This window comes from Limulus polyphemus, unplaced genomic scaffold (genome assembly GCF_000517525.1).
Source record: "Limulus polyphemus unplaced genomic scaffold, Limulus_polyphemus-2.1.2 Scaffold1773, whole genome shotgun sequence".
NCBI lineage: Eukaryota > Metazoa > Arthropoda > Merostomata > Xiphosura > Limulidae > Limulus > Limulus polyphemus.
In genome coordinates this window covers 9082-33055 of record NW_013667383.1, presented here as the reverse complement: position 1 = coordinate 33055, position 23974 = coordinate 9082, and the positions used below count along the sequence as shown (strand labels likewise).

Genomic DNA, 23974 nt, shown 5'->3' with positions numbered 1-23974 from the left:
TGTACTCTAATAAAATTCGTTTTCGCACCATAATATCCAGTAATGCTTTTTGTTCACCGTTTCAATAATTATTTTTAAGACATTATATTTGCCAATATATATATATATACCTGTATACGGTGAAGACCTTATTTCCGATAGTTTAGTAATAGCTTAATTTAAACCACAAAATACAGGAACCGTTTTCTGCGATTTACAGTAAAATTAACTTTTTTAAGAAAACTAAAATCTAGCTTGCAGGTAGTATATAATAAACATTTAAATCGTACAAAATGATTGATGATGAGAATATTCAACAAAGATTTATTGATATCAGTACTATATACAATCTTTTGAATTTATATGATATATTTTTATGGGCAAACAATTCCGTGTTCTCTTAATTTTTTAATTAAGAGAGTTGTTCAGGATTTATCGTAATAATTTGCATATCCAGTCACCTTGCCCCTGGTATGTAAGATGCAAAACTTATCCTTTCAAAGTAGTGCTAAGCTATATCGGTAAAGAAAGAGAAGGAGTGATTCCGGCAATAACAAATCAACAACAAGCAATTTGATGACTGGCTACTATCACACATTAAAGGTAGTGAAGAAAGTTAAGAAACTTGTCACCTGAAGTAACCTAACATTGCGGTTCATTGTAACTAAATTAAGAACCTATTATCGAAATGCAAACAAAATGAATCACAGGGACTTAGACCTGCAAAGGCAACATAATAACCTTGTAGTTCTTCAAAGCCTCTCCTAAAGCACAAAGCGGAATTGAAGACCAATATCGAAGGCTATATGAATAGTATCTTGATGAATCGGATGTGTTAACTTAGATGTATTCAAAAGTCCAGGAAGTTTATTTTCGTTCTGTTGGTAGTACAACATTCAAACATTGGTAAAGAACATACAGCGAAACTGTGTGGCGATTTTAAGTTATCTTACAGCTATAATAATAAGTTAAACATCAGGAGTCGAGAAAAATACCATGAACTCTGCATGCTATTAGACTAATGAACTGATATACTACAACACGAGAAAATACTGTCTTTGTTCGGATTAGATGCTAATAAGATATATATATATATATCCATCAAGATAAAACATTTATCCACTTTAAAGTACAAATGTAAATTCATTTTATATCATTCTTAAACACCTCCAATGGGTTTCTGTGTCTTTGGGTTGCTCAAACAGGCCCATGGAAGTCGTCGTTCACGTACTATTGATGGATTTTGGAAAGCATGTAAAGAGAAGGACAGCAACATTGACCTTAGGGTATTGCGCGAAATCCTTCTATAGTGGACCTTGCATTAAAGAGCAATAGTCCAAAACCAGGGCCATCACAATCACTTACAAAACCACTGGTGGTGGTCGAGGGGCTAGAAATAGCTATCATCCTTGTTTTGTTACCATAGGCATAAACACACCTCTGTTTGTTTCAGAATTCTCGCTCAAAGCTACACTAGTCTGATTAGTACTGTTTCTAACTTCCTGAAAGCAATTATTAACAACTGTACCCTTACTAGTCTGATTAGTGCTGTTTCTAGCTTCCTGAAAGTAATTATTAACAACTGTACCCTTACTAGTCTGATTAGTGCTGTTTCTAGCTTCCTGAAAGTAATTATTAACAATTGTATCCTTACTAGTCTGATTAGTACTGTTTCTAACTTCCTGAAAGTAATTATTAACATTGCATCCTTACTAGTCTTATTAGTACCGTTTCTAACTTCCTGTACGTCGTTATTAGCCTCTGTGTTCTTCGCATGCAAAAGCTTAAGTTTGTCTTTAAATCCTGCTGTAATTTCCCACAGTTTAACTTTTTATTTATTTATTGTTTTTATTTACCCTATTTAGGACACTCTCAAATTTCTCTTCCAACTTGATGGGAAACAAAAGATAGATCTGAAATTCTAGTTTTACAAGTCTCCGATTTTAACTCTGCAGTAAACAAATTAATAGGAATGAGGAGGAAACATTTACAGTTAAATTGATTTTTATCAAATTTATTCCTGTTGGTTTTTGATGCTTTGAACATTTGAACCGTGAATTTAAGATAGGTTTATCTGTCTGTTTTTAAACACAAAGCTCCACAATGCTGTGACTACGTAGAGTATCTAAACCCTATATTATGTTTCCTGTTACTCTTCGATTTTTCAATTTGTCCAGATTTTCCTGAAAATCATACAGCCTTTGTTTTGATCGATCAGAAAGTTGGCTGTCTTATGTTTTCTAATTTGCCGTTTTAATTTACGAATTACATTTGAAATACGCTTTGCATTCTTCTATCAAAATTAATAACAAATTTTCAAACGTCATTCTTCAACTGAATTGGTCACGCAATTAAATCCCATCTGTATATTTTCCAACATTGACTTCGATTAATTAATTGATTAATTACCTTAAAGTATTCTTCTTCATACAGTAAATTATTATAATAAAGTCAACAATTTGAACCATGAACGTCGATTTTGAAACAAGAAACACCTTCCAAAAATAATAATCAGTCAAAGAAAACCTAAGATGATGAAATTGTGAAACGTCAGAGATCGTCGCACTTGAAAGAAAAATATTTACCGATTCGAGTCTGGACGAAATGCCCACCAGTGGGACAACGGTTTTGATACCCGTGGTGGGCAGAGTACGAATAGCTCTTTGTGCAGCTTTGTGTTTAATACAAACAACAACAACTGAACTCCCCTCGCTAAAGTCGAGACCCAGTAAATTATTTCTTACATGGACTGAAAACACAAAAAACTTCCAATATATGAATCAAACTAGCAACCTAGTGACTCAGCGTTAAGTCTGAGGGCTTATAACGCTTAAACTCTGATTTCAATACCCGCGAAGGCATAGTAAAGATATCTTGTGGTATACCATAGCACTTAACAACAAACAAACATATCGATAAGTATAATAAAGTTTATTAGTGCATTACATAAAACATTTCAATATTAACGCAAGGGGAACGTGTTGAATTTTTCATTCAAAAATACAGTTAAAATCTCCCAAAAGCAAAACCAAATTCTGATTCTTTGGTAAATATAAACAAAAAATATTATAGAAACATTACCCTTCTCAACTAATGTTAGGAGCATAGATACGACATATTACAGAATGATTGCTCTCGAAAACGAAACTATCCTCCCATTATTTCAAAACGATCTGATTAAAACAATTCGAATATTTTAGCTATTATATAAGATCGTCATTCCACATGCCCCTCGGTGGCTCAGCGGTAGGCATGAGCGCTTTTAATGCTAAAAATCGGTGTCCAATTCTCACGTTGGGCAAATAGCCCATCATTGTAGCATTGCGCTTAAATGCAAAACAAACAAACAAGCCATCCCCTTCTTCTCTTGGTTCAGTTGTTATAATATACTTACCCTTACCATAAGCTCCTCACAGCCGCAATAACAATTTCAATCCAAACAAACAACAAAATAAAAATTCGATGACGAGAAACCCACTTTGAGACTAATAATGCTTGGAGACGGCTTGAATGGGTAATGAAGAAAAACTTTAATATAAGTTTAACATAACAGCAAATTTTTCATTACCCATTCAAGCCGTCTCCAAACATTATTAAACTACAAAATATTAATTTGAGAGTACGTGAAAAAAAAAGCTTTAATTTCTTCAATCATTGAGTCTAATTTAACCACTTAATCATTTATATCAAAAATAAAATTTTGTATCCTTCTCATTCTTCTGTTTAATTTGGATTTTCATTCACCCACTTTTCACCTGTTTAATGTATCTTATATTAAAATCAAGTTCATTACAATCCATTACTATCAACCATAGTTGTGCATTCATGCACTTTCCCCTCAGAAGTTGACCCTGATTTGACCTACATCATTCAGGATCAACTTGACACATACACACCATTTACAGACTCAGCAGATTGAGTCTCCGACGATCCATTTAAACAGAACCAACCCTCTTCAGCACATGCCTATAACGTTTTCGGCAGTTTAATATTCATCTTATTCTTATCAATGTCACAAAAAATGTCATTCTTTGTAGAAACCAGTTTTGCTTCGCTTACTTTTTCCTGCTTAATTCTATCTTAGTATAACTATCAGCACAACTTGTGGACGCATGCTCTTACTGATTACAACAGCAACATATCAATTAAGGACAATCTCTGTACAGGTGTTCTTCAGAAAAATATCAATTGTAAATCTTGTGCTGATGGCCATGTTTCACTTTCTATCAGTTGAGGACAATCTCTGTACAGGTGTTCTTCAGAAAATTATCGATATGAATCTTGTGCTGGTGGTCATGTTTCACTTTCTATCAGTTGAGGACAATCTCTGTAAGGTGTTCTTCAGAAAATTATCGATATGAATCTTGTGCTGGTGGTCATGTTTCACTTTCTATCAGTTGAGGACAATCTCTGTATAGGTGTTCTTCAGAAAATTATCGATATGAATCTTGTGCTGGTGGTCATGTTTCACTTTCATAACAATGGAAGCCAATCTCTGTACAGGTATTCTTCAGAAAGACATGAATTGTAAATCTTGTGCTGATTATCATGTTTCACTTTCAGAAAAAAATAAAACTTTTTCAAGTGGCTTAAAAACTTTCGAAACATATTGTAAATAGGACATTGATGATGGAAACTAACCCTTACACTGCTCTCTTCCATATTATTGGTCTTTAAGTCCTAACAGGGCAGATGCTTTATCCATTTGAGCTACTATATCTTTCAGTTTTTCCTACGTTGAATGTTAAAAGCGAAATAAAGCATAATTCTTGAGGTATATAACGGTTTGTAAAAATTAAGAATCTGTTTTTCGCTATTTTTGATTGGAGTGCTGATATTTAGGTGGTTTAACTACAAAAAATATTTAACGTAATACTCCATCCTACGAAGCTGATATGGTAAGCTCCTGTTTCTTTATTTAAGATAACTTAATCATTGCTTATTGTTAAACCAGGTTAGCAGACTTTCAGTTTCTACCAGTGAACTCCATGCTTCATAATTTGAGATAGCTTAGCCATTGCTTATAGCTTGAATTGTGTTTATAAATATTATTTTTCTTTATTATAATAGTGATAAGAAACCTCTCATGTATTGAGATCTTATTGCATAAAGGGTTAAAAAATTTTAGCACGTGATGAGAACAAAAATATTCACTCAATTTCCTCTAAATGAATTGTGTCTTCTAATATTTTATAATTAGTTAATTATTATTACGTTTATTTTTATTTCCAAATCAAATTTATTTTCAAAAATTAAATTCGAGTAAACATTATCAAGTACAAAATGATCTTGATACGTTGAAACATCTGAGTGGATCAAACATGTTCTCCATCAATCTTTATTATCACTAAAGTCAGATAGTCTGCATGCTTCCTCAATCTAATGCTAACTGGTGTTAACATACAAAATGGCAGATGACGAGCTTTTGTATTTCACACTGCGCTTTAAAAACCTCATAAAGGCTTGCATACTTGTTTAGGCACAGAACAGACATGTAGGGCAGGATTAAAGCAAAGAGGTTGAGCCAAGAGATCCCAGGCACCTAGCCCCCTTCCAAAATACAGTAATAATAAACACAATAAAGGCACAGTTTATTGATAATTTATAGTTTGATCCATAAACATCTTGTTGCAACCATCAGAGAAATTCAAACAAGAGAAGGCACTGTACTATCCTAAAAAAGATATACACACTTGTTGCCACAGTAGTTGTAAATATGAATATGCAGAAAGAAGGTATTGGAGAAGGCAAGCTCTTTTGAGCCCATGGCACGAAGAACTTCTTGAATTACCAATACAATATACAAAACAACTATTTCCTAACAATGTACAGGTAAATAATAATGTTGTTAGGGACCTCAGATTCAATTACAATTATTCAAAACGAGGTACATTCTGTGGTTTTATGTTATTTTAGTAAGAACATTATTGACAGTACAATTCGACAGATTTAAAAAAGACAAAACTATATATTTCGTGTTTTTCGTATATTTTATCAAACCGTCTTTTTTCTATTAAAGTTTGCAATGTAAACTATACCGCAGGTCTACTGTCAAGATGCACGGTCGTCATGTAGCGTATGGACGGACATGGTAACGCTCTAAATTCGTTTTCACATAATATACTTAACCTCTGTTCATTGCATAAAACTAAGTACTAGTTTTTGCATTAATTCTCGTGTAATAAATCTCAATATTGAATAATAATATTTGGAGAGTCGAGTTCGATTGTGAGAAGTTGGACTCAAACTCAAAGTTAGTGGACTCGGACTGAAAAGATTCGACTTCACCACTTTTTAATTGGGTTATATTTTTAAGTTCAAACTACTCAAAATGCGCCCTTATTAGCACCTATTTGTTTACATTTCTTGTATCTTTATTCTATTTTGCTCTTATTTTTGAGAAGTTAATTGTGCTTGAATGTATAAAATGTTTTGTTTGAGTGATTAACTGACAGGACCTAGTGAAATGCCACCTTTCCAGCTATCCCCAAGAGGTAGTAATACATTAAAATACTTAATTTGTGAAAAAAGCCAAGAAAACTGTGGTTTTTCATAAGAGTATAGGGTGCGTTTACAAAGTCGAGACTAATGAAATCATGGATCAAGGCCCCTTTTTAACTTTCAGTCTGAATTGATAATGCTAAAATAATTCAAAATGGCATACTGATACAAAATGATGTCTGCTCACGATAACTTAGATTTTTTTTATTGCTCTAAATCAGTTCGGTTAGACACGTGGACTATGGTACTTTACGTGTTCATCTGGCTTCCATATACCATAGGTCAACTACTGATACTACAATTTATGTCTTCTATGTTGCAATGATAAAACACAGATAACCTGTAATAAGAACAACGTTTCTGGACTGTGATATGACTGTGCTTCCATGTAGATAAAAACGTAGTCATCATCACTTTGAATTCTTGTTGTCAACAGTTTCACAGCAGATTATGACCTTGATCACATCACAAAGTCCACAACTGTAGAAAGCACTTTAAGGGAGATATCTCTGTGGTTAGTACATGTTTATCGCTTTTAGTAAGCAAGTCTCAACAACGCTGGGTGTCAAAGTTTAGAAACAGATTGATGATAAAAAAAGAACATTATATTACACTTTATTTCTTTGTGCGCATGCGAAGTACTTACAGAATACTATTCACGACACATGCACGTTAGCAGTATCTTGGACTTCGTGAAGAAGCTAGCAGTTGTAGGGGTTTGCCAACTGGCGATATATCAGTTTCGTTGTGGGGCTGATAACTCATTTCTTGTAGTGCTTCACGTTCCACCTAGTGAGACGTGAAGTAGACAAGGTAATAAGCTAACATCAATGCTTTCCACGAGAATGTTGACATTCGAAGAGGTGAATAAGGGAAGAGAAAGAGTAAGTTAACCTTTAACTGATAAACTTGCTCGTATTACCTTCAGTCTTTACTTTACGAATTATCATTTCTAGATACGCTTTGTCTCTGCGTACATTTTTAGGGTGTCCTGAAAGTACTTTCATCTTTAGCTTAGGCCAAGAAGCATTTAAACCGACGATAGTTAATGTTTATACGCACCTTATTGAACCTGGGATCAATTGCTGATAATTTACAACTTTCAGATTTATAGCATAAAGTCAAAACAGAGTTCCTTCCCTTTTGGTTAGAGCAGTCTTTCACTTCAGTCTGTGCTTCATTATCCTTAAAGTTGTTTTAATGTAAAGCTACACAATGGATTGTCTAATCTCTGTCCACTGCGGGGAATCGAACCCCGCATATTAGCACTGTAATTCCGTAAATTATCGCTGATCCACCGGGGGACTGTCTTTATATATTTATCTTTCACCTGCTGATGTGCATCATAACATTTTACTTAGAAATAGCATAACCTTATAAGGCTTAAATGGTATGATGAAAATGTTTATGTCAACTAAACCAACTATTCGTCCTACGAAGTATTTATACTTTTATCATATTTCAGCTTTTTACAGCAGCAAAGATACTTATTATTCATCATAAGAAATTGAATAATTGCTTATTTTATATTTTAGTTATTTATTTTGACGAACTATGTTTGAATTGATGTTTTTCTACAATCTATGCTAATGTTATGTAGCATAAATGAAATTAACACGGCATTGTCCTTTATGGTTGTGTGTTCTACAAATTTCTAATTTTCCTTGTTTGGAGGTAAACTTTAGAATATAATAGTGAATTAATTTTGTAAATAAGAAATATTTATGAAAGTCATAATAACAATTTTTATTTTTCTCTTTCCAGGTTATAAGTTTAATATTCTGTTCAAAATGAGGATTTTCTATCGCAGTGCAAGCCATATTCGTCGTCCAACCTCCAATTTTAGTCGAATCCGGGACCTTGCAAACCGTGCTCTTGTTTTGGTAGTTTACGTTTCGGAGGCAACAGGGATTGGACAGTTTCTCAGATCTCTGTGCACGTGGTTAGCGTTTGTTGTTTTGCTTCCTGCGATAGGCCTTCTGTACATGATAAAACTAGTGTATTTGAAGGCAGTACAGAAACTAATCGAAAAACTTTATCCAGAGGAAAATCTCGAACTTGTTCTTAATTCATCTTTCCGAACATGCGTAGATACATACAATAGTTATGGCATTGTAACACTATTGCTTTTAGCTGATGGTGCGCCATCTATAAAAAACATTCAGAATCAAGTTGCTAAGCAAGTAGAAGATTTAAGTAAACAAGAAGGTAGGGAAAATGCTAAGAGGATAAAAAAGCGACTTGGTGTACGATTAGGATGTTATGTATGGGAAGATTCCGAAAAGTTCAAAATCGAAAATCAAGTTTTCTTAGCATCTGACAAATGGCGTGGGAAATCAATAACTGAAAATGTATTGCAGGACTATCTTAATGACATTGCCCTATATCAATTGCCTTCGAAATATCCACCTTGGCAGATAATTATAGTTCCTTACAAAAAACTTGATAGCTGGTCAAAGTCATACGCAGTTATTGTTCGAGTACATCATCTATTAGCAGACACGGTAACTCTTCGAGATCTTTTCTTATGTCCCAGTAATGATCTTTTTCCCGTAGTGCAAAGACGTAGTACTTTTCCTTACAGATTTCCACAGGAAAGTATTACTACTGTAACGTGGAAAGGTCTCACTTGGAGAAGAATTTTCAATATTATACATTTTTCCTTTCTAGCACCCAGTATTGTACTGTCAGAGCTTTTGTCTTTTCCATCTTTTGCCAAAAGACGTTTTCGTTCTCATGTTTCTTCCACAAAAAAGACTATATCATGGTCAGAAGATATACCTTTGACATTTCTCCAAAGAATAAAATCTAAAGCTGGGGCCACAACTAATGAAGTACTCCTTTCCTGCATAGCAGGAGCCCTAAAACAGTACTTTCAGATGAGAGAAGGAGACGCTCCTGTAGAAGATTTCCCAGCAGTGCTTCCAGTGTACGACTCTCCTGCCGTTAGTTTACAGGAAGAAAAACCTTCTGGTCTTTTAACTGTAATGTTGCCCATAAGTCCCACAGATCCTCTTTCGCGCCTGACTAAGATTCAACGTCGAATGACACGACTGAGACAAAATCTTTACAAGTTTGAGCTCAGTAAGTTACTGTTGCAGTTGGTACCTAAACTGATCCCCCCATTAATTTTGAAACTTGCTGCTCACATCGTAACAAAAAAGTATCCAGTTATTATTAGTAACACCTTCGTTTCGCCATGTTTTGGAACAGTTTGGGGAAGCGACGTTTCGATGATTCATTACTGGCGTCCACCCATGGCTAATACAGGTATGGCTAATAAACGACGACTAGGTTTATTTAACGTTCTAGAAAAATAATACAATCATTAAATATCCTCTTGGCAAATAAAAGAATGTCGTTTCAGTAATTATATAACTCTCAGGTTTGTTCTTGATTAGGTCGAAGCATAACTATCCTAGAAAATGGGTAAATCAACAACATAAGATGGCTAGTCAAGAATATTTTCTTTTTGGTGTTTAGATAGAAACTAATACTAAAATTATTGGTTTTGTTATTTAATTATTCGTTGATTATGGTAAACCATTTATTGATAAATAATGACTATTCACTTATTTGTTAATTATTCATTCAAAATATTTTATAGGGCTCTCGTTGTCAGTTATGCACTATGCTGATAGAGTGGCACTTGCCGTCATGGCTAATTCCAGCGCCCTCCAACGGCCTGACATTTTAGCTTCCTGCTTTGTGAAAGAAATTAACACTATTGCAGTAGCTCTGGATGTTCGACGAGATAGAAGACTATCTCCATCACCTTCTTCTGTTATTCAAAGTTATTGATAATAAGTATTTAAAAAATAAAGATACATTTACAAACAGTAGGTTGTGTTGACCTGACATTTTTAAAACTTTTAGCCCCATTTAAAAGAACAAAATTCAGTATTCTTATAAGAAAAAATTATGCCTTCTGATAGTTTTATCAATTGTTAAAACATAATGTCTCCCTGTTTTAATGTTGTCGTTCATGACTGAACCAGTCACGTGGCCTACATAAATGTGGACAGCGAGGATGAAGAGAAATGCACGTTATTTAATGTTCGACTCCTGTAATTTAGTGTGTGTGTGTGTGTTCTGGTGTAGAAGAAAAGCGAGTTTTGCGAAATGCTTGCATAAATATAAGGTATTTTAGTTTCTATATGATACTCATCGAAGGAAAATATTGTGATTTATAATAATATTTTCTTTTTTCACCTGTACTTCAGCATATTTATATATTTATAACTATTAGCTGTACAAACAGATTGTTGTGACATTTGTCGATTTTTTTCTTCTGATTGCTATAATCATAAACATGAAAAAGTAATGTTAGATTTTAATGCACCTGTAACTAAGTTGTGTTGAATATGTTAACGTTATTTTATTCTTCAGAGTAATTGTTATAGCCTAAGTTGTTTTTTATATATTATATTATCAATACCATCTAGCGGTCGAGATACTGATGAGAATAATAAAAAAGTAAATATGTCCATTAAGTAGAAAAGCACATAAAACCCAATGACACTCAGCAATCTCTATTCATTTGTGAATTACAACAATTTTATGAAGTGTGAAAGAACGTATAATTTTTAGTAGTACAGTTTCTTATTTTTTAACACTAATTCAAGCGAGTAAGTTGACGTTGTAATTGTAGTTTTCATGATCAAATTGAAAGGTGTTAAATCACTGTGTTCGATGTTTTCTTTGTTTTTGTATCTGTGTTAAAAATAAATATTAAATGGATATTTTTAGATGTTTGACAATATTTTCCCGTAAAATGTTTGTATAACTAATTTTAACTGTATAATAAGTACAGTTGTTCATTTTTAAAGGGCAGGGGTTTATCTAAATCTGTTGTGTAGCCATAAAAAAATTAACCATTCATATGCCGAGCTACCTTCGCCAACAGTATATAATATAAACGTACATCGTATGTAAATCATAATATTTGTAGTTTAATTATATCTAAAATACGTAATAAAGATAAATATGTATAATCTGACTTACTGTCGTTTTACATTGAATTATAAAATAGTGAAGGCTTAAATCGTTGATTTTTAAACCTATGTGACTTATCACGTTCTGTACGTTAATTAATAAGTATAGCCTGGTTTTTAACACATGAACATCTGGAAGCGAGAGTTTGTCATTCTGTTGATTTTCAACAGTAAACTTTAAATTGGGTTGTTTACTACTGATGACATTGTTACGACTACACCTGTCTTTTTATCCAAAATATTTATTTTCTGGGTTGTTTATTTTTATAAGTTACAGCTGTTATAGTAGGTTTTGATGAAAATATTTTTTATTTAGTTTGTTTGTTTGTAATTAAGCACAAAGCTACACAATGGGCTATATGTGCTCTCCCTACCACGGGTATCGAAACCAGGATTCTGGCGTTGTAGGTCCGCAGACATACCGCTGTGCCACTGGGGGCTATTTAGACAGATACGACGTTTCCATCGCTGGTGCTATCAATATCGATTTCAATCCAATCCAATCGTGGTAAGTCTTTAGGTTTAGTAACCCAGGGATGGTCAGAAATTAAAGTTATTTCTCTTCGCTTTTTTCTTGACCTGTATATCATTTTAGAGATTGTGGTGGTTAAAGTTCGGGGAATCAGCTATAACTTCCGTGGAATTTTGATTATGCTTTGATGACTTGCCCAAGTCAAGCGAGAGGAAAGGCTGAGAAGAAGACACATCAATTTCAAATACACATGTTCTAACTTTAAAGAAGGTTTTTGTGTTGTAAACGCGTAGTTCTCTCGCTGGCGAGGCCCTCTCATGGAAAAGCGGTAAGTTTACGGACTTACAATGCTAAAATCTGGGGTTCGATTCACCACAGTGAATACAATATATAACCTAATGTGGTTTTGCTTAAAAAACAAACAATTTCGCTGGTGGGTACTTTTACATTATCTGGTGAACATAATTCAACTTCCAGCCCATGTAAGGATAATAACTTACTTTATTTCCTCATTTCTGTTTTCTACAAATTTGAAGAATTGTACACTGCTACGTTACATTTGACGTTAACTAATATTGAACAAACCAACTAACTTGCTCATAGTAACCGCAATAGCTAACACATTGACTGGTTCACTCTCTATCTTGAAACAAAACTATTCCCACTTCTTTTTGGCCTAAGTCATGAAGGTCTCTGGAGAAGATATCTTGATATTCCGTGAGCAAGTTATGTAATATGCGGTATTAATCAGCTCTGGTTATACAACTCTTGTGAGGCGAAAGGCTGTCCTTATGTGAGGATTTGACATCAGACTCCCAACATCTTGCCTCAAAGGTTATTACCTCAGATGTTCTTTGACGTAGAAGTATTAACATTACAGCTTCACATCTTGGAATTTTTCAATTGAACAATGTTTTGAATTAGCCAGCTAGGCTATGGAACTGTTTTTAATAGTGACATGGATGGATTAGCTCAGGAAGGTCCTTTAATAATATGTGGTAGAGCAGTAGTAGTAATAGATGTAGACCAAATATGTTCTATTCAGTGTCTAGTAGAAAATGATGTCTTAGGTTGGGATTCTTGAGCAGATGCAAAAAGAGGTGTGGTTGGTTTAATCTTTGCATTCAATAATTCGTTTTCCAGATAATGTATTCTGTCACTGATGTTCTTTTCTACCTAAATGATATCTATCTTACACATCTTAAATTATGTCGTTACAGCATTTATGTACTTCGTTAATGTCTTTCTCTACTTCTTCATTGTGTTATTACAATATTTATGCACTTTTTTAATCTTGTTGTAGTAATCCCTGTGAACATCTCCAATAGTTTCATTAATCTTGTCTTCAGTTGGATTTATTCTTTTATAAATTTTTCTTTAAATATTATGTCTATATTCTAGCTCCTCTCTTAAACTCCTGTCTTTCTCTTCTTGTATTATTTTAATTTTCTATAACATTCTTCTTGAAAGGGTTTTAATTGTTTCTCCATCTCTAGTAAAATTTCTATCTCGTTTATTAACGTGTTGTAATCTTGAAATACTATCAAAGCTTTATTGTATTTCAACAAAGCAATTCCACTTCTAACATCAGTCTACGTAATGATAACAAATTAATTTATTATAGTTTGATAGAGCCGCTACTTTAAAGCATAAATTATGCAACAAAGTTTAGGTCTAACTTCAAAAATAACATTTCAATGTAAACTGTGAGACGTAACCCAGTAACTCGCCGAATACACGGGATAACTCTCACTAATAATAGTGAATAATTTTTCTAACACAGAAGTCACAGAGTGACACTGAACTCATACTTTATTATACCTTTCTTTCTACATGTTACACAAACATCCTTGTTTTTTAACTTTCATAAATTTTCCAGATCCCAAAGTCATCATAATCACGAGCAAACAATTAATTTCTAGCATTGAAAATATAGCTTACAACATTAGTTTTTCACATCTCTGATTTTGAATAGGAAAAAGGCAAATTAAAAGGAATGTGGGAAAAAACATCTGCACCTTATGCAACTTTCATCATAAATTTTAGGTCTACTCATTTCTAAAGCTTCTCCAGCTTTCAGCGTATAAAAACAATAACGACTGATATAGTCTGAAAACAACCCAAGCTGCAAGAACATTTCTTAGGAGACAACAATAACAACTTTTGCACATACATAACTTCTTGTCATTTCAATTACTTTTGGCATCGTATTTAGCAACATTTTTTATTGTTTGTTATTAAGTTTATCTTTTAGATATCATGATTTTAACTATTTTGTTGGTATTGTAAGGATGTTTCCTAATTATTTATTTGTAGAAATTAAAATGTTAATTATCCCATATTCAGTTATCATTATTAGCTGCAATGTTTATTAACATATTTATTATTCACCGAATATATTGAATGTGAATCTTTTATCAGGTTGGAAAATAATATGATACAATAAGAACAATAAAACAGTTGAACTATCTTGGAAATTTTCCTTAACTTTTAGAGTTATACTGTCGTCCAAATGTTTTTGATATCTACTCATTTTTGTGATGCGATTTTGTCATATACAGTTTATATAGGTATAGAAATGTGAATAAGAGTTAAATCAATTAACAGTATCCAAAATAAGACTTTTCATTCATCTGCTTATTACTTTCACTACCCCTAACCAGAAAGTAATCTGAGATCAATAGGACAACATATTCTTTGAAGTACCAAACCGAGTAATAGTAGTTTTAATGTTAAAAGCAAATTATTTTAAGTTTTGGAATTACAACTTTTGCATCAGCAAGCTCTGGATCGGGCGTGACCCAATGATTAGTGTGCCTGGGCTGTGAATCCAAAGATTCACAGTTTGCAACTCGTTGCCACAAAACCATGCTTCAAATGTTGTGGTTGTGTGTACATTATAAAAGTGATGATCAAATTTCACTGTTGAATGAGACAAGAGTTGCTCAAAAGTTGTTGGTAGCTGATGATCGCTAGCTGCCTTCCTTTAATCTATCAGTTCAAAGTTATCGATAGCTATGCACAGAACGTTTTGTGTAGCTTTGCATAAAATTCTGAAATAAACAAATCAGCAATTTATCTCAATTACAGAGGGTTGAGTACGTTCTATTAAAATAATTTTGAGTATGCAACTCAGAAAGTCTCATTTCAATCACAACTAATATAAAGTATCAATCTAACAGCATGTACCGCAACTCAGTTTTGACATTGTTTGATGTTATATAATAAAGGTGCTTCCAACGAAAAAACGATTATTTTTGAAAAAGGCATGTAATAGCCCATTCCGACATAAAATATTCAAACTCACAAATCATAACTATATGTTCAGAATGGGGATTTAGAGGTTTCAAGTTAGGAATATCCCTTGCATTAAATGGCATTTGAAAATAAAGGACTATGGCTCAACAAGGGGAATTAAAAAGGCCATCGAGAGAGAGACCTGCAACAATTCATACCTAGCTATGTGACATTTTTAAAGGTAAATGTTCCACGAACACAAAGGTTGGTGGCGAAAGCCGTCTACATGTTCCAGGCATCGGTACCCAACATAATCTAAAAGGATCCCCACGTTCAAAAGTTACACTAGTCGCGTGTTCACCAGCTGCTTCCACAGCATATCTGCTCAACTGTTGTATATCTCTCGAAATTGGAAAATTAATCATGTTATACCATGTAAAGAAATAAAGGTCAATTTGCTGAATGCAGTGCCAATAGATTTCTGTGCGATCACTGTTGAAATGGATGCTAAAAAAGTTATCTACGTACACAATATGGATCATGGAAAGCTTGTAGATAGGAGTGGTGTGCTTCTAACATGACAACCTTAAAACAGGGTCTGTTGCAATGAAAACTACACTCCTGTATATCTCACGAAATTGGAAAAGCGTATGGTCATCAGGTGGAGCATGACCGAATGTGACAACATATATTTTAACAATTCTTTGAGACTCCAAAATCATTTTAATATAATGTACTCAGTCAGTATCTATAATCAACATTTTGTGACAACCAATTATATTCGCATACAATGATGTATTTTTCTTTGTGTTGTTAAGCATAAAACTGTACAGTAACTAATATTAGCTGTGCCACCACAGTGATTGGACCCCATATTTTAGAATTATAAAAAAATAATAGATCGAAGCCACCACTTAGGAAGGAATTTAATTCTTTAATTTCTGTAAGAGAATTCCTTCATGTTACATGGAGTGTCAAAATTCTAAGAAAATGTATCTGAGAATTATTGTAAAATTGCTTTACAGGTGTGGTAAGAAAGCACTCAAGTATCATGTTTCATTCTTTTATTAACTCATAAAGGTAAACGTTTATTTTATTTTTGGAAATTACAAAAAATTTCAGATATAAGTATATACTTTTGTAGTGGATGCGAACTTTCACGTATGGGAAGTCTACCTTGTATTGTAGTGACCTTATTTCATGTGCTAGTCAGGAAACGTGACCTACATAGATATTTAAGGATTTTTTCTGGTTATTGTTGTTGGAGACTTAGTTTTCATATTGTCTATATTGTCTTTAGCAACATCTTCATGTTGAAGTTTAGAAATCTGTCGAGTGTATGCCCTCATTTTCACTAATAGCAGTAACAAGTGATGTGGGTAGTGCACTCTGAGATGGATAACATTATAGTTTTTATGCATATGATATTATTCTCTCTCTCTTAGTTTAGGAAAAAAATCATAAAAATAAAATCGAGAATTCTCAAATATGTTTCTTCTTTCAAAAAGTGGAGTTCAATGTTTAATGTACTCGTCAGTATTTTGATTTGTTCTTTTGCTATGAATAAAACTTGGCTTCACTTGTCACTTTGTTTCATATCGTATCTAGCCTCTTTTCTTCAACTTATTCAAGGCAAATCTTTAGGTTTTAACTCCATAAGAGATATTTGACCCTTTCCTGTTATTTGCAAATGCTACTTGAAAGGTTAATCGGTATATCTGAGAAAATCATACAGTAACGTTTTAAGATGAAACTTTGGTGCCTTTATTTGTAATTTTAGATTTTCTTTCATTTATGGTGGGTGTACTTTTCTGTGATCATTTGTACTGCTGAGCAGTAGGGGGATTTGTTATTTGGTAAAACTTGTAAATTGTACTTTACAGACAAAGGACTTGATTACGAGGGAAGAAATTTGATGTTCAGAGTAGGCTTTAATCTGAGAGATTATTAAGGGCTAAGAAAAGTCCTCTCCTGGACATAGGCCTTCCACCAGTGCAGCAAAGAGCCATGTCTAGAATCATAAACTGGTTATAAACGTGGAAAGGGAAATGCAGAATTACAGAAATGCTCATCAAATTCTACCTCTAAGCATAGCCCTTGGATCATAGAAGACTCAGAAAACTGAGGCAATGTGGTGACTTGTGAGCTGGAGGCCTGAGAACACTCTGAATATTTCCTACCATGACAGCCCAATCTCAACTATAGTCACTAATATGTATGACCAACAGAAGAAGTTTGGAAGTACAACTGGTGAAGAAGTCTACTAGATGGAATGTCTCATCTCCAGGAGAAAAGTAAGTGCCAAGTGATGAAGATAGGAGCTTCTCAGAGATGAGAGGTGTGTTGCTAGGACAACCGTGAATTATGAAGTACTCTTGAATCACATGGAGCTGTAAGATCTTCCCTTCAGAATTAGTGGCCGAACATTCATACATTTTAGATGTCTTAATCTGGTGTTGGTCTAGATATCACCAGAGATTATCTTGTTTCTGCAGTCACAGATCTATGTAAGTAATGTGAACAGACTTCCCATTGTTCAACTGTAACATCAGGGAAGATTTAAATTGCTTTATTAAAACTTTCAAGCAGGTAACTGCTTGGAATAGGTGGACACAAAAACATGTCATGCAACAATTGATGTTGATGGACCAGCACTTGACTCAAACAAGCATTTGGAAAATGGCATTTCATGGTTGGTATGTAATCATAGGTGATTTGTGCCAATGTTTTAACCTGGTGGAGAAACGAGCTGTCACTTGACACATGCTAGAAAAATCAAGTCCAAAAATAATGGACAGCATGAGTGCGTGTTTTAGGATGTAGTTACAATCCCTCTGAATACACATGTTTAGTGTGTTATCATTATATGCTGTTTTGTTGGAATCAGTGCATGAAATATGTACTTTCTTGTCCAGAAGGCAGTTTGCACTAGCGTGAAAAGTATTTATCTGAGTGGTGCTACTGTTGTCTGGTATTCTAATCTGTAATTATGGACATTCAGCTATTCAGCTTCCTCTTGGAATGGCCAGTGGCATGGTAAGCAACGTATAAGTAGAGCTGGAACTAGCTAGTTTTACTGCTAGTTTTGATTCTGTCATACTACATCCAAGAACAAATACACACACAACGATATATACCACTTGAGGCCATTTGTTGGCTTGAGGTTGATGATTGTGCAAGGAATTCAGATTCAATATAGCATGAGGAACTCACTAAACTGCTTATTGGTTATACCAATGGGAATAGATGGCCATTTGGGTCAGACAACGTTGTTACCTCATAGATAAAGGCGTTGCACACCCAATAAAAACGTTAGAGTACAGTCTCCCGTGGAGCAATACAGGTATATATTCAGCACTAAAATACCATGAATGTTGATGGATAGAAAAATACATTCTTCAGAAAGTGTTTGGTCATCACAAGTGGTGATAGTCAGAAAGATGGAGGCTATAACAAGTTTCTACTTTGATAGATGAATGAATGAATGTTGATTCCTTCCTGCTTCCGAACAATGTCTGTGAGAATTGGAAGATAACTGTTGGTTCGGCACCTTAGATCTCCTTTCATGATACTAGCAAGTTGAGCTTGGTGATGAAAGTAGGTCTAAATCTGCTTTTAGCACCCGAAATGGTCTCTAATAATTCCACTTTATGACATTGATTGTGAGTAACATGCCTATCAATTTCGATTGGTATTGGAGCTTACAATAAGAGGCCTGCAATGGGAGAGATATCTGATCTAAGTCCAAGACATCTTAATGTTTAGTCTTACAATCCAGTCTGCTGCTGAAATCCTGGACATGGTTCTTCAGCAGAAAAAGAACAAATAGGATTGAAATCATAACCAGGGAAAGTGAACTTAAGAAAACACAGGTGGAAATCTTCAGTCATATAGTGAAAAGGGTCAAGGTCTCGAAAACCTGAAATTACTGCAGTGGGTGGAGATTTACACCAACCTATGATGAAATGAGAGAATTACAGTTTCCTGAGTTCTGAGTTATACTGCTAACATTTAATGGCCAGTTTTTCCAATATTAATACATTGGGGTCTAGTTTGGTTAAATCTAAATTGTATTTTAGGTGGACTGAGGAATTAGAGCATGCATTAAAGTCACAAAAGTATGCTCTAGTAGAAACCCTGTTGTTGGCATACCCGAGAAAAGATTGTCATTTCATGTTGGATACGGATGCCTGTGATAGTGGATTTGTAGTGGTATTGTTGCAACTATAGGATGGAGAGGAACGTGTAATTGCATGTGTTACTTGTATGTTGATGTTTCTGAACACATACTGCACAAAAAGAAATAACGGCTCGCAGTTATAGTATTTATCCAACATTACTGATATTATTTGTGTGATAAAAAGTTCACCAGTCATCTGGATAATGCATCATCACTGAGATGGCTTATGAACTTTAGCTATCTGGAAGATATGATTGCATATTGAATCACAATGTTGCAAGAGTATGTTCTGATCATGGATGCGTAAGGGCGAAAACTAGTTGAATGACACCGTGAATGACATTTCAGGGGTCTGGAAAGAGCAACTGAAATATCCAGAATTAGAATGGGTGCTACTTGCTTTGCAACAAGGTGAAGCACGAATGCCTCAGACTGAAGAGTGTAAGACGAATGCATTCAACCTGTGGCATCTGTGTACTCAGCTAAGAGTATAGAAAAGTATAATGTACTTTTGTTATAAACCACCAAGATGTGGTTCTCATTTTGTGCTATACTAGATGGTCCATAGAACTTTTAGGCACGAGGTACTTCAGATTTTTTATAATGCAAAGTCTTGAGGCCATGAAGTGTTACATGCATGTGTGCTAACACAAGAAAGTAGGTTTTCTAAACTTATTCATGTTTAGGTGTTAAGTGAATGTATAAATACTGTATTATGTGTGCTGCTCAGAAAAAAAATCCAGATGAAACAGGGTAAATTCTAACAAGGAGTTGTTCTTTCTCCATTGCAGCGAATAGCTCTGAAACAGCTGGTCCTTTCCCAAAGACCGAAGAAGATTATAAGTATGTGATGGTCGTTATGAATCATTTCACCATCCGTTGGTCATTGTATTGCTCGTTTGTAAGCTGAACAATGGCTAGTACAATTTAGAGTCCACACTGACCAAAAGCTATTTTCAATAGCCAGTTATTTTCTGAATTGTACAAAGTGTTAGGTTTGGTGAAGATAGGCATTTCACCACAACATCATAGTCTGATGATTTGGTAGAATGGTTAATATGGGCTATTAAGATGACTCATGCAAAGTTGATTAAATCCTGGCTGAATCGACTGGAGCAAACGTTTACCATACGCTATGAAAGAGCAATAATCGACTGGTTGTTGAAACATACTCATGTTTGGCAAATATTTACAGCTTTCTGTAAACGTTTTTCATGTCTTCCCCCTATTGCACGTAGTGTTCACAAGTGTTTGAGTTGTGCGTTAACTAACGCAAATGAACTTGTGTGTCAGCTAATAGGAAAGACCAACATATGGCAAAGAGATGCAATGATAAAGCAGTGAAGGAATTAAAGTTTTCAATTGCATGCTTTCATTTGATTTTGGATATTTGGATTTTGTAAATGATATTTCTTCATAGACAAGTTTTTTTGTATGTATATATGTTTACATGTAACTTTATCTATGTATACAGCACACTCTTATTTTGGCTATAAATGAAAATATGCAATTACGTTTAGGATAGTTTATTTAATGTGTTCTTACCTTATTTGTCTGTAGATGAACTTAATAGAAGATTAAATTTTCATAGTAATGACCTGTACATATTAAAGGCAATTTTTGAATTGTTTTTAATAATCTGGGGCTGAGACCTTTTCCTAAAGTTCATTGATATCAGAGGCGTCGCTAGGCACTGACACGCCGCGCTCGTGTCCCGATTCTATTTGACACTGCCCCGAATAACCATTTGGTGTCTTAACAAATCAGAATAGAGAACTATGATCGATATCATATTGAAACGCCGAAAATTCCCGCGCCTGTGGGTCCGAGCCCCGAATCTTTTAAGCATCTAGCGACGCCTCTGGTTGACATTAAAATAAATTTTTGAATATTCATTATGTTATTATGCTTTACCTTATAATTATTGTAATTCTTTTTGTTTGTATTAAAGAGAAATGTTTAAGTATGACTGTATTTATTATTTCATATTTAAATTATTTAAAAGTAAGATGGCTTAAGCAGTCGGTTAGCTGACTAGTCTCGCGATGGATAATGACGTTAGTTTTGTTTCCTTTTTTATTATCTGATCTTGGATTCGAATAAGAGGTACAGTTCTTCTTCGCTAAAGCACTGTTAGTTTAACATTGCAAACATATTCGGAATTTAAAAATGAAATACAACAGCTGAGAAGCGCGCATTGAAATGGTGATCTCAGCGACCAAACTTTTTCTTGCCGCATCATAATGGCTGAATCTGACATTGCTGGATCACTTTGATTTCTCTAAACTCCCGCACCGGGAGTATTCTAACATTCACAAATATCTGCTCGAAGTAGGTATTACATTATTATTTTCGTAATGAAATGAGGCAGATATTCTTTCTTTAAAGTAAGAAAATGTAGAGAAATGGTTTCATTCATTTATTTCAAATAAATTATGTTACCTAACAAATTTCAGTTCTGTGTTCATTAACATTTGAAAAATATTATGTTTAAAACCAAAATCTCTTTTGTATCAAATGTTACTGAATTTTCACTAGGGGGGAAAAAAGTCAACAGTTTTAGTCTGAATACATTTTGTATGAAAATGCTATATATGTTTATTTATGTGGTTCAGTAAATTTAATATCTCAAGTTTTGTCTTTGTCATCATGTATTATGTCTTTTCTTTTTAAACGAACGAGCCTGAACAATGACCGACGTTATTGAGTAACGTAAAGGAACTTATTATAAGAATATTTTATGTCATTAAAGGAACGATCTCATTAAAAATCTAATAGTAGTCCTAGGTTCAAGTCACGAACTATTCTCTCAATAGTGTATATATAAAGTAAGTAAACGAAGGAAATATTAGTGTTATACCAATTATTGTTGACTCTAATAAATGAAGAAAGAATCACTGCTGTATTTTCGGTGTTTTTTTTTTTTTTTTTTTTGAAGAAGGTGCATTTATATAATTTTTGTAGTTTTGGTAGTAGTTAAAGAAACATGCCTTACTTGCAAGTGTAAACCTTACTAGGGCGAATCTTCTACCTCATTTATCACCTGACAGGACTCAGTTTTAAATCCTAGGCGAGGAGAAATATACAACGTGAAAAGTAAATAAAACAAAACAAACTCTTTTTCTCATTAAAAAATCGATATTGTTTGTTTAACATCATAAGTCAAACAATACTGCTTTTAAATCTAATATTTTCCATCATCTTTCTGAAAAAAAAGTATAGTCTTGCTGCTTTTGCAAGTTTCACTAATTTCTATTTTTTAAAAAATGAAATAAACAAATAGAAAAGCCGGGGTTGCTTTTTTACTACCATCTTTTAAAACTAAATTACTATAGATTTATAGAAAATAAATATGTTTTTAAAATAAAAGAGAAAATAAAATATAAACACGTAGACCGTTGTAGGAATAGAGCACTAGCATTCAATATGAATGGTCCAAGAGGGACATCAAAATGTTTATTTAGTATTTGGAACATGAAAAGTACATAGGAATACAAAAATAATAAAGTAAGTAATGTTACGACAGCGGAAGTCACGTGACTCTGATGGCGCGTTGGCGCTGGTAGCTCATGCGTGAATGAGTTTCTCAAATTATCAGGGTACTCCTCGATCTTTGTCAAAGCCTCTTCTTTAGTATATAAGCCTGGCAGAAGAAAGCTTGCAGGATTGAATCAAGAGAGTTCCAGATAATTTAAGATTCTGTTTCGAGCTAGTGTGAGTTTTCGAGATTGTGAATCGCCGTGATTTATAGCGTGTATTATAAAAGTTGTTAAGTTTAAAATGACGAGAAACGTATTGACTGTGGAATTACTGTGTACTAAAATTTTGTATCGAGGAAGAATAAAATTGTTTAATCAAGAAAGGACTTGTATCGCTGACGTTCCTCAGAAAGAATTTCTACCGGAAATTAAAAAACAAGCAGATACGTAACAAATTAGTGTCAGAAAGTGGGATAAAAAAAAGAAGAAGAAGATGGAAACGAGAAGTGGCAAATCAAACTACAGCTTAGCAAATTGGATGGCAGCAATACAAGAACAACAAAAGAAATAAGAAGAATGAAAAAAGAAACAAGAAGAGAGACAACAGCAATGGCAAGAAAACCTGCAACAGTGGCAGCACGAACAACAAAATAAACAAGAGAGATTACAGCAGTTGTTGGAGGAAAAAGAAAAGAAACAAAAAGAACGAGAAAATAAACACGAAGAGAGACTACAGCAGTGGTTGGAGGAGAAAGAAAATAAACAAGAAGAGAGACAACAGCAATGGCAAGAAAACCTGCAACAGTGGCAGCACGAACAACAAAATAAACAAGAGAGATTACAGCAGTTGTTGGAGGAAAAAGAAAAGAAACAAAAAGAACGAGAAAATAAACACGAAGAGAGACTACAGCAGTGGTTGGAGGAGAAAGAAAATAAACAAGAAGAGAGACAACAGCAATGGCAAGAAAACCTGCAACAGTGGCAGCACGAACAACAAAATAAACAAGAGAGATTACAGCAGTTGTTGGAGGAAAAAGAAAAGAAACAAAAAGAACGAGAAAATAAACACGAAGAGAGACTACAGCAGTGGTTGGAGGAGAAAGAAAATAAACAAGAAGAGAGACAACAGCAA

At 34.0% G+C, this 23974-nt stretch overlaps 1 protein-coding gene across 1 annotated transcript; it reads left to right on the top strand.

Annotated features, from left to right (window-relative positions):
- The first annotated feature begins 7168 nt into the window (after nucleotides 1-7168).
- LOC106464896 lies at nucleotides 7169-11479 on the top strand. The gene is made up of 3 exons (XM_022392701.1): nucleotides 7169-7364; nucleotides 8245-9750; nucleotides 10088-11479. Exons 2-3 carry the CDS (start codon nucleotides 8271-8273, stop codon nucleotides 10279-10281), a joined length of 1674 nt encoding a protein of 557 aa, XP_022248409.1. The 5' UTR covers nucleotides 7169-7364; nucleotides 8245-8270; the 3' UTR covers nucleotides 10282-11479.
- Nucleotides 11480-23974: the final 12495 nt, after the last annotated feature.